Raw genomic sequence first — 12,375 nt, forward strand, 5'->3', positions numbered from 1 at the left:
CTGATCGCTTGAGTCTCCAGGATGTTGATTGGCAGACAGGACTCCTCCCAAGTCCAAACTCCTTGAGCCAAGTAAACGCCCAAGACACCTCCCCACCTGGACAGGCTGGCATCAGTCAAAACCACTGTCCAATACAGGGGGGGGGGGGGGAGAAAGGACTTCCCTAGACAAAGTGCCGGAGAGCAGAGCCACCAGGTCAGAGACCATCTCATACCCCGGCTCAAAAGGATCAGATTTTCTAGCGACTGTGGATCCTCGTTCCAATTCGCAAGAATCTCCCTTTGCAGAGGACTGGTATGGAACTGAGCAAACAAAAGTGCTTCGAAGGTGGAAACCATCAGGCCCAGCACTTGCATGCAAGTCCTGAGAGACGACCGATGGTGGGACAACAGGAGCCGACTCGCATCCTGGAACTTCAGCTGTTTCGCCTGCAGAAGAAAACACCTGGACCGAGGCTGAATCCAGCATCAGGCCAAGGTAGTCCAGCTTGGTGGACAGAGTCATAGCTGATTTTTGAAAATTCAGAGTTCACACAGTAATGTCCAAATCGATTTCTAGAGCCGATGAAGACACTGTACGCAGAAGCAGATCGTCTAGGTATCCTGACACCACAATGCCCTTCTGCCTGAGCAAGGCCAACACCGGCGCCAACACTTTCATGAATGCCCAGAGGAGCTGAAGCGGGCCCAAAGGGTAAAGCCATGAAATCATAGTGCTCCTCACCCATGGCAAAGCGAAGAAAATGCTGGTGCCTGACATATATTGGGATATGAAGGTAAGCATCCTTGATATCGATAGAGGCCAGAAAATCCCCTTGATGAAGGAATGCCATTACCGTGCGAATGGACTCCATCTGAAATTTCTGAACCCGTACAAAGTGGTTCAGAGCATTGGGGTCTAAGATCAGGTGGACCTTGCCTTCCTTCCTGGGAACAGTAAACAGATTTGAATAAAAGCCTTAAAAACGTTCCGACTCTGGAACTGGCACAATGACTCCTTGTGCCAACAGGTCCTGCACCGCCCCGTAAAGGCCATGAAGCTGATCGTGAGACAGGTGTAGGTTGGAAGGAAAGAACCTTGCAGCAGGCAAGGACCGAAACTCGATCTTGTAACCGGACCAAATCAACTCGTGGACCCATCTGTCCTGAATGAGCGTCCGGAAAGAAACAAAGATGTCCCCCCACCCCAGATATGGGTGAGGGCGCCTCTTTAGGCTGAGGAAGGCTCATCTGCAGAACCAACAGAGCCTACTTTTGACTTCAGTCCAGGGTCTCTTAGAGCCGCCTGCAAAGGTACGGGTGGATCTTGAACCCTTGTCTTGCGATCCAGTCGGACGAAAGGGCCACTTGTGAGCTGAGAAAAAAGGACTATGCTTACGACGAGGCTCCTTGCCCTTAGTACTCTTACCTCCCGTCAGACCTTTAATGAGACCTTTAATGATCCTCCATAGAGGCACCAAACAAACGGTCTCCTAAAAAAGGGAGATCAGCCAATACCTTTTTAGAAGCCTGGTTGACCTACCAGTACTTCAAACAAATCATGCAGCGAAGGATCACCGCCATCGCAGATGCTCTGCCAGCTAAAGAGGCCACATCCAAGGATGCATCACAAATGTACTGTAGCCCCTGAATCAACTAATCCTCCAGCTCAGGAGGATGTTGATCCTTCCAGATCCTGGCGTAATTTTTTTTGCCCATTTGCCCATTCCATTAAAGTCTGGGATACCAAGGTAATAGCAAACACCGGCCTCAAATTTGAACCCACCACAGTGAAAAAGGTTTTGGACCAGAGCCTCAGCACTCTTGTCCACAGGGTCCTTAAAAGACGGGGAATCCTCCACTGGTTAAAGTGTGGCCTTATTTAACCTGGAAACCTGAGAGTCCACCGTCGGTGGAACCGCCAGCTTCTTCAAGAGAGGCTTCCTCAAAGGGGATAGCTCCTAGTGAAACACTTAGGTATTCCAGCCATGCGTTTTGGGGATCCCCACTGACTAGCAACAATCTCGTAAAAATAGGCAGGAAAGGGAAACACCTTAGTCACCTTGGATGATCTGCGGGTACCAAATTGCACCAGCAAAACCGACTAAGCCTTAGCTGAGTCCTCCAACTTTAAAGTTTTCTGCACTGACACAATCAGTGCCTCCACTAGCACCTTTTCATGTGCAGCTGCAGTGGAAGAGGATTGGACGCAGACACAGTGGGTTGACTAGCGTCCGCGACGGTCAAATCCACCTCAGACTGAGGAGGCGGAGAATGTACGCTTCTTGCTGGCCGCTTTTGTAGAGCCATATCAACCTTTGGTACAGGTGACTACAGGGCTGCCGTCATGGCCGCCAGGGCAGACTGAGACCCAGAGAGTCCTGCAGCTTCTGAGAGTGGATCAGGTGATGGGACTCCCTCCAGGTGCTCCATGATTAAATCAGAGGTTGCACTGTGTACAATGAAAAAAAGTTTTTGGTTTTTTTTTGGCAAAAAAAAAAAAAAAAAAAATCCCTCACACCGCTACCGCTCTGGTACTACAAGGGTCAGCACACCAGCGGCACTGCTATAGCAGAGAAGGGGCTGTATACCTGCAGGGACTCACCACCATACTCTCAGAAATGGATACAGAGCAACAAACTGCCTGCCATGCTGCGATCAGAAAGGAAGAGGCCCCCGATGTACCACCAATCCAGACTTCAAGAAAATGACCGCCGCATTGACTATAATGGGAAACTCCAAAAACATGGCCGCTGGACTACACAAACATGGCCGCCAAGGCTGAATACAGCTATCCACAACAAACAACAAGAAATGCACCGTGCGGCAATCAGGTCCCCACTGGACCCGAGGTACTTGTAGTCCACCAGGGGGGAGCCCCCAAAAAGGGACCCCTTGCACAGCCATTGCCGCAGGCACACCAGAAAAGAGCCGCCCGCTGCTGCCTCCCACCGCCCTCCAGCCCATCACCAAAAAGGGACCGTCCCCACCCAGAAACGTCCATGCACCCCAAAGGGGGACTAATGGGGGGTAGGTGAGGGTGACTTGACAGGGGAACCCTGCCAGTGAGGGGGGCAAAGAAGGGACATATCAACCTGAGGAAGGGCCTGCGTCCACCCTAGCATTCTCCAGAGAAGAGAGGGAGGACACTACTCACCACACCTGGGAGCCAAGCAGGCACCACTCCTGGCAGTCCACGGTGCCATCTTGGAATGGGGGTGCTGCGGCCCAGAGGTACGTTGCGACTCTGGTCATGACCATTGTTGTGATCAGGGCTATGCGTCCTCGCAAAGTGTTTCATTCATCGGCCAGCCCCGTTCAGTGGGGCTATGTTGCAGCCAACATAGCGCGGAGCTAAAAGCTGGGTTGCACTCGCAGACCAGACTGGGAAGACCATAAGCATCTATGATATCCAGTGTGTCGCCCAGTCCGGCTGCTGATTGTAGTTCACACAGAAACGGAATTGATTGTAGTTAACACAGGAACAGAAAATAACAAAAGGAAGAAAAAAATTCCATTTAAAAAGGAAAAAAAATGTCAGGACCACAGATCCCAGCAAGGAGCCAGGTCCATACTCAGTCCTATAGCAGGAAGTGAGGGTACAGCCCCTGGGGCTGCCTCAGGGGGTAGCCAAATTTGTTTCCGCCTAGTCCTACTACTGAAGAGAGAGCAGCATAAGCCCAAAGGTCTAAGAAGATATGGAGCTGTGCCCGTCAGTGAACGAAAGAGAAATATACATTTAGGGCATTGACAATTGTCTGGGAACTAGTGTAATTACATAGTTCTCTTTGCATGAAAACCCAGTTACACGTGACAGAAAGCAAGCCAGAATCACTTACAAAGCAATACTTACGTTTGCCATATGCCTAGAGTCACAGAAGCAAGCCAGAGAAGTCCAACTATTAACAGTTTTGGCAGATAAAAAGTCATGCACTTTCTCTCCCCCTAAGGAACAGGGAAAGACATTGGAGATAAACAATATAGGAAAAGGTAAGCAACATACTGATGTCAGGGCTCAACTACAAGTAAGCATCTTCCTATGCAGTACAGTCTCCACTCCTATATACTGTTGGGTCTGCAAATTGTGCTGCATAAGAAGATTTTTACTGTAAACTTTTCTTTTGAACTTATTACTTTCAAATGGCATCAAAATAAAGTCAACACATTCAATGGCATGTTACTATACTATCCTTTTAATCATCAAAAAACACTTTTTTTGACTATGGTAATGGAGTAAAAAAAAAAAACATTTTTAATTACAGATGGGCACATATGTAACAAATATTATACAGCTATGTTAATTCCTTTTATCTAAAATGAAGAAAGATACATACCAAAAAAGGATTTTGTACTTAAACAGGACACAGATTTTAGTTATTTTGAAACAGATGGGTCAACTGCTGCCTTTGGGAGGAACTGAGTGCTGGCAAATAAAGAAAGCTGTTGGCCAGCCAGGTATAATTTCTCCCACTCTCATGAGGCCTCGGTTTTGTAGAAATGCAGTACTAGGATTTCATCAAAAACACCAAAGGAATATAGCTTCCTTTGGCAGATGGGCTCTCTGCCATATTTTGGAATCAAGTTAACCTCTACATTATTGCTTTATAAGGAAAATTATCCGCATTTTTTTTTTTTTTTTAGGGATATGGAGAGGTGTTCTTACTTTAGTTCTTCAGGGAAGGATTGCCGCAGTCAAGATGGTGCCCCTACCTGAAGTTCTGAATTATTTTTGTACATTGCCTGTGGCTGTACCTGTTGTTGACCTTCAGAGGTTTCAGAATTAAATATTATGATTTATTTTGGGCCTCAGAGATCGCAGGGTGATATGCCATTCTTTACAGACACAAGAATTAGGTAGGCTGGGGGTGCCAGATGTTACGAAATATAATAGATGAACCAGATGACCCATTTGTACTTCAATTTTATAAGCCAGATTGGATCGCTTTCGAAGCCCAGGCTTATGAGACTTGCCAATAGACCTTCTAATGTGGATGTCCTCAAACATTGGAAAGCATTTCTCTGCCCTACCCTATTCCACTTTTTATATCTATGGGACTCCTCCCGCAAATTGGATTTGCTTTACTCCTCTCACTCACCAGTAGCGCTGGTTAATAATTTAATAATTGTTCATTTCCACCGGGCCTGTACTCCAGAGAGCTTCAACAGTGGCTGAATAAGGGTCTTCACTGTACAGGCCATTTCCTAGACCACAGGGGTATACATCCCTCAACCTATTTTACTCAACAGCTCGTGAGGTCTGCCACAGAGCTCTTTCATTTGCAAAAAATCCTCAACTTTCTTTCCTTGTTAAAACGGAGCACCACTGATATCTCCACATGGACAGCTTTTGAAAACAGAAGTTTTCATGGTGAGACTTGGAAGAGGAAGGCATCTCAGCGCTATATAATGGTGGACAACTGGTGTAGAGTTCTCACCCTGGTTTATTCGATGACCATGATTAACAATTTTAAAAAAACCCAGGGATTGTGCTACCTAATGAACCCATTGAAGGAGTTTCCAGATCTACTCAGACCCTGATACATTTTATGTTTTTGCTGGCTGAAATTGCCATTGCGACCACATAGAAGAACCCAGTAATGAAGCAAAAATTTTCTTGGATTATAATAAAAACACAGTTAGCATTTTAAACAATGCTTCTTAAAAGTTTGAGAGGATCTGGGGCCCCTGGGTGAACTATATACCATCCCCTTCTTAGCAACTTTCCCTATGCTGGTTGGATTTGGTGCTTGGGCGGCCTGAGTTTCTTCTCCGTTTCTTTTTTTTGTCCTTTTCTTATTGGTATTCTGGTCTCACCTCAATGACACTGAGTTATCTTGCATCTTGATAGGTATGTTTACTCTCAGTGTGAAACGAAAAGAGGTCAGTACTTAGCCACTTCAGGTCCGCCCCATAGCAGTTTTACAGCTATAGAGTGGCCGCTGTGCACTCGATCACACATATACATACATACGTACATTATATTTATATATATATATATATATATATATATATATATATATATATATATATATATATATATATATATATATATATATATATATATATATATATATATATTATATATATAATATATATATACATACATATATATATATACATACACATATATATATATATATACATACACACACACATATACACGCACATACAAAAACTCACACACCCGTTCAAAAGTTTGGGGTCACGCAGACAATTTCATATTTTCCATGAAAGGAGTTGCAAAATGAATAGAAAATATAGTCAAGGCATTGACGAGGTTAGAAATAATGATTTTTATTTAACATAATAATTTTGTCCTTCAAACTTTTCCTGCATCAAAGAATTCTCCATTTGCAGCAATTACAGCCTTGCAGACCTTTGGCGTTCTAGCTGTCAATTTGTTGAGGTAATCTGAAAAAATGTCACCCCACACTTCCTGAAGCACCTCCCACAAACTGAATTGGCTTGATGGGCACTTCTTACGTACCATACGGTCAATCTGCTCCCAAAACAGCTCAATAGGGTTGAGATCTGGTGACTGCGCTGGCAACTCCATTAGAGACAGAATACCAGCAGACTGCTTCTTCCCTAAATAGTTCTTGCATAGCTTGGAGGTGTGCTTTGGGTCTTTGTCCTGTTGTAGGAGGAAATTGGCTCCAATAAAGCGCTGTACACAGGGTATGGCATGGCGTTGCAAAATGGAGTGATAGCCTTCCTTATTCAAAATCCTTTTTACCTTGTACAAATCTCCCACTTTACCAGCACCAAAGCAGCCCCAGACCTTAACATTACCTCCACCATGCTTGACAGATTGCGTCAGGCACTCCTCTGGCATCTGTTCACTTGTTTTGCGTTTCACAAATGTTCTTCTGTGTGAGCCAAACACCTCAAACTTAGATTTCTCTGTCCATAACACTTTTTTCCAATCTTCCTCTGCCCAATGTCTGTGTTCTTTTGCCCATCTTAATCTTTTCCTTGTATTGGCCAGTCTCAGATATGGCTTTTCCTTTTCCCACTCTGCCTAGAAGGCCAGCATCCCGGAGTCGCCTCTTCACTGTGGCCATTGAGACTGGCGTTTTGCGGGTACCATTTAATGAACCTGCCAGTTGAGGACCTGTGAGGCGTCTATTTCTCAAACTAGAGACTCTAATGTATTTGTCCTCTTGGTTAGTTGTGCACTGGGGCCTCCCAATTCTCTTTCTGGTTAGAGCCCGTTTGTGCTGTTCTCTGAAGGGAGTAGTACACACCGTTGTAGGAAATCTTCAGTGTCTTGGCAAATTCTCACATGAAATAGCCTTCATTTCTCAGAGCAAGAATAGACTGTCGAGTTTCAGAAAAAAGTATAATCAAACCCACAAATGAGGATGCTCCACATATTCAACTAGCTTAAAGGAAGGCCAGTTTTATAGCTTCTCTAATCAGCACAATAGCTTTCAGCTGTGCCAACATAATTGCACAAGGGTTTTGTAATCATGAATTAGCCTTTTAACACGATTAGCTAACACAATGTATCATTAGAACACAGGAGTAATGGTTGCTGGAAATGGGCCTCAGTACACCTATGTAGTTATTACATTAAAAATCATCCGTTTCCAGCTAGAATAGTCATTTACCACATTAACAATGTCTAGACTGTATTACCAAATAATTTAATGTTATCTTTATTGAAAAAATAAGAACATTTCTAAGTGAACCCAAACTTTATATATATAAAAAAAAAAAAAAAAACACACACACACACACACACACACACACACACACACATATAGATATATATATATATATATATACACACACACACACACGTGATGCGGCTCTTCCAGGTAGGGCGCACGCATGCATGCTGCCAGAGGTGGCTCACTCCTGCTGTGATCACACACAGTGGGAGCCCAGTGTCAGGTACCACGGACCAGGGACACGGCTCTCTGCGTTCCCTTAGTAAAAGCACCTCCCCCACAGTACACAAGTACTGGCTAGGAACACATTTAATCCTTTGAATGCCCAATATTAACCCCTTCCCAGCCAGTGTCATTAGGACAGTGACCGTGCAAATTTTTTAGCATTGATTACTGTAATGTCACTGGTCCCCAAAAAGTGTCAAAAGTGTTAGTGCCCAAACTCTCCGCCTTAATATCGCAGTCCCGCTATAAGTCTCTGATCACCGCCATTACTAGTAAAAAATAAATAGAAATATTCCATAGTTTGTAGACGCTTTAACTTTTACGCAAACTAATTGATAGACGCTTATTGGGATTTTTTTTACCAAAAATAAGTTCATACTGGCCTAAATTGATGAGCAACTTTGATTTTTTTAATTATATTTATTAGATTTTATAGCAGAAAGTAAAAAATAGTTTTTTTTTTTTAAATTGCCTTTTTTGTTTATAGTGCAAAAAATAAAAAAACGCAGAGGTAATCAAATATCGCTTATAGAAAGCTCTATTCGTGGGAAAAAAAAGGACATACATTTTATTTGGGTACAGCATCGCACGGCCACGCAATTTTTAGGAAAAATAACGCAGTGCCGTATCGCCAAAAATGCCCTGGTCCGGGGAGGGGGGTAAATCTTCTAGAGGTCAAGTGGTTAATTCTTACCTATTTATCTTTATTCCTTGATCGGGAATAACTGCTCATTGATCTTCAATTCCACTGTTTTGAATAACCTGTAACAGTATATTTTGTTCTATGCTTGTTTTTTGTACTCCATGTGAGTGCTTTCATTATATACATATTTTTATTTTGTCTCACCTAAGGATTTTACCCTAAAGTTTTACTAAACCCAGGACCCTACATTCACTAGATCTGGTCTCCCACAATATGCAGAACATGGAAATGCAATCATTTTAGTAAATATAAACTGCTAATACCTTTTCTCATTTTCAGTGTATAGCAGTCTTGTGACTTCTATCAGTTCCTAGTAAAGCTTGTAGGAGGAGTTTTCATTCTGCACTGAGCTGCCGCATAAGGATCCAGGACCCCTAACCCTCTGTCTGGGCAGTGCTGATTGGCCTTGCGCTGATCACATGCACTCTCCCAAGAAACAAAAAAACTCTCTCTAGCAATACACACCAAACTGAGCATGTGCAGCCTGACTACAAAGACTCTGTCTAATCAGGAAATGTTCTGGAGTCAGTGGAAGGAGGAGGAGGATCTGTGCATACAGGATCAAACAGCCTTTTTACACAATGGAGACAATGAACCCCTTAGGTTCCACAGTAAGTATAACAAGCATGCTTTACAACATATACAGACTGATTTTACCTTTGTGGGTTTAGTAACACTTTAATTAACACTTGCAGGCTGTCATGTTGTCTTATGGTTTAAATCTTTAATAAAAACTTTGCAACAGAAAAACACAGCGGGGTGGAACCTAAGTCCCAATGAACTCCAAGAAATGGATTTCACAGGAATTACACAAATTCTGTTTTCTTTCTTGTTCATTAAGGACACAGGAATCATTTAGAGACAAATGAGACAGCCAAAAGCAGTCCAGCTGAGGGGTGGGCAACAGTAACAAAACATCAACAAGTTAACACAACAATATAGTAAAACTGGGGTCAGCTGGCAGCTCAAAGAGATGCCTGAAGGACCTTACACCTAAAGCGGACATCAGATGCCTGAACAACCACCTTGTAAAACTTACAGAACATAGTAGATAGCATTTTGACAGGATTCAAGGATGGACAGGTCAAACTTTATCCATAAAGAAGAACTATTCATATATTTTTAATAAATATTTTATTATGTTATCTCCCCAGTAGACCAAGTGCACATAAGCACTTGGTCCTAATTAAACATGTCTCTGAGTTTCTAAGCAGTGTGGTTAGACAATTAGAAAAGGAGATGCATTTTTTGATTCACAGTTCTTTTCTCTGGCATTGGGGGCTTGTCTGGAGACCAGCGAATGCCCTTGACAAACCACACAGCCTGTAGAGCTCACACTGCCCTGCCAGTGGATCACAGAGCCGCAGCGATGAGTGATCTTTCAGTTTTAAGGTTGAGAAATCAGCACAGTCGGGCATCGGTACTAACCTTACTGATAATTCATAAAAGTGAAATCCAGGCTGTCTACGTGTAAACGCAACTGCTGATTGAAACAGAGAGCCGTGGCTTTGTGTAATGTATCTGCAGCTGCATTTACTTTATAAAGGGCACAGGCAGATCAATACTTGACACAGACCTATAAAGGGCACAGGCAGATTAATACTTTACACTGACCTGCAATTCCGGTTACATCACCGGCATAGCCCCTGTGTGCTAGAAAGCAAAAAAGGTACTCACTCCCTAAAAAAAAAAAAAAAAAAAAAATTGCTGCAAATGTGTTCCGAGTGAGGGGAGAGGAAGAGGATGAGCTGCCCTTCCAATCTTAGGTAGAGGTCCGCCTTAGGAACTGGACTGTTTTCATCAGTATTTGTACTGACTGTTCTCTCAATATGAGACTATCAAGGTATTCCACACAATGGGAAGACCCTGGGAATGTAGTAGGGATGGCAATAGGTATTGTCGCTTCTGATGCTTGGCCCACACAGCATGCACAGATTTCAGAGACTGGTTCACACAAGAGATTGTGCCACAGCTCTGAACCTGGAAAGTGCCACAAGCAAAGTCCAGTACTCGAAGGTCACATTTAAAGGCAGGCCCTGCAATCTTGGTCCAGCAGGGTCTGGGTACATCCTTCAAAAATATTGCTGACTATGCAGCAATTTGGATAGGGGTTAGCAGCATGTGGATGAAGTCTTCTTGGAAGAAAAAAAAAAAAAATCTTAAAGAGAAATTTGCAAGTAAAATGTTTAACTTTTCTCAATACAGAAAAGATGTCGATTTTCCAAGGACTTCAAGAAAGGAATGACAGGAATGGGAGGGGTTATACCTGATTGCCTTTGTTTTTTATGATTTTGCCAGTATCCAATTTCACCTAAAGGCAGTGTAATCCAATAATCTCTGAAAAACTGTGCCCACGTCCAAAAAAAAACCTCAACATTATAGAACATTCTATTTGTATATATATTCCTGATTTTAAGAGAAAATGTACACAACATCATACATAAAAGACATGCCCTACGGGAATACATTTATTGCCAAATGGATAGATTTACTTTGCATACCTGCACCCGAATGCCATGATAAACACAAAGCCAAAAGAGCAACAGTGCACATAGGAAGAGTGACTGAAACAGGTCATCCAGCATGCCAGGAAACCAGCTATTAACCAGGAATGTGAGAGGGAAGAATGGATCTGCAAGAAACATTGTGTGATCAGAATGGACCACTGTTCAGTTTAGCAATCTACCCGACATTCTAGCATGTCTGTCAGGGAACAATCAGCAATGAGAGGAAAGAAAATAGTAAGCTAATAGATGCTCGGTTTAGGATTCAAATAAAGATCACAAGCGCCTCAAAAAATTATTGTATTCATTACACATGGCATAAAACCCATATAATACATGTAACACCACAATATTTACCTCCAAAAATATCACATCTCATATTGGGCATGGCAGATTGACGGAACTGAGGATTCATCTCACAGATAGAGAACCTGACAGCTAATATGAATCCCAAATATAATTTAAATTGCTGACATCCACCTAGACTAAATTATCAATTCTAGGTGGACTTACCCTTTCACTTACTGTAAAATTGGTTACATACAATGGTAATAGTGTAGGAAAAAAAAAAACACACACTGAAAGTCCTGTATAAGTAACCTGGGAAGATGGCAAAATGAACCTATTGAAATAATGAAAAATAATACCATTATAAAGTAAAAGCAGCGGCAAGAGGACCGACATCCACTTCTGTTCTATACCCCAGTCTCTCATGGAGAACTTCCGAAGGGAATGTGCAAACAGACACTGCAAAAAAAAAAAAAAACCATGACCATGTCTTTTACAACATTAAAAATTTATATTTCCATGAGACTGAAAGGAATGAAAACACACCACACACATTCAGGGAAATCTGTACTTTATTACAAGAGAAAGAATATAGTTGTCTGTGGTCATTAACGCATCGTTTTGTTTTGGGGGGGGGGGGTTATTTTTAGAAGGTGCATCCCCCCCATCCTTCTCTACGGCTCTTTTAAGCTGAAATAGCACAGCTCTCTGATGTAATATACTATAAGCCCAGTCCAAAATGGTGACACCCCCCCAGGGGGGAGGTGTCCATGACAGCCTGGGGTTACAGGAATTGGGATGAATGTCACAGACCAGTAGTTAACCTGGAAAGCAGCATCTGGAAAGCCGAGGTAGAAGCCGGTGCCAGTGTACAATTCTCATGTCAGTGACATAATAACCCAAATATTTAGACCTTCTGTGTCCATCAACGCATGAGAAAAAAAACAAAAAAACTTAGGGCTCTTTCACACGGGCGGTCCCGTGTGAGACACCTCCCTCTC

At 42.9% G+C, this 12,375-nt stretch overlaps 1 protein-coding gene across 2 annotated transcripts in view; it reads right to left on the reverse strand.

Moving 5' to 3' along the window:
* TMEM181 (transmembrane protein 181) overlaps positions 1–12,375 on the reverse strand; it is a 130,403-nt gene that overhangs the window by 61,928 nt on the left and 56,100 nt on the right. For both annotated transcript variants that reach the window (XM_082251621.1, XM_082251622.1), the window contains exons 8-10: positions 11,734–11,833; positions 11,084–11,214; positions 3,832–3,923 (exon numbers count right to left, since the gene is read on the reverse strand). In XM_082251621.1, coding sequence (XP_082107747.1) covers positions 3,832–3,923; positions 11,084–11,214; positions 11,734–11,833 — 323 coding nt within the window. The remainder of the gene's footprint in view (positions 1–3,831; positions 3,924–11,083; positions 11,215–11,733; positions 11,834–12,375) is intronic.

This window comes from Pelophylax lessonae (assembly GCF_965119305.1).
Source record: "Pelophylax lessonae genome assembly, chromosome: 3".
NCBI lineage: Eukaryota > Metazoa > Chordata > Amphibia > Anura > Ranidae > Pelophylax > Pelophylax lessonae.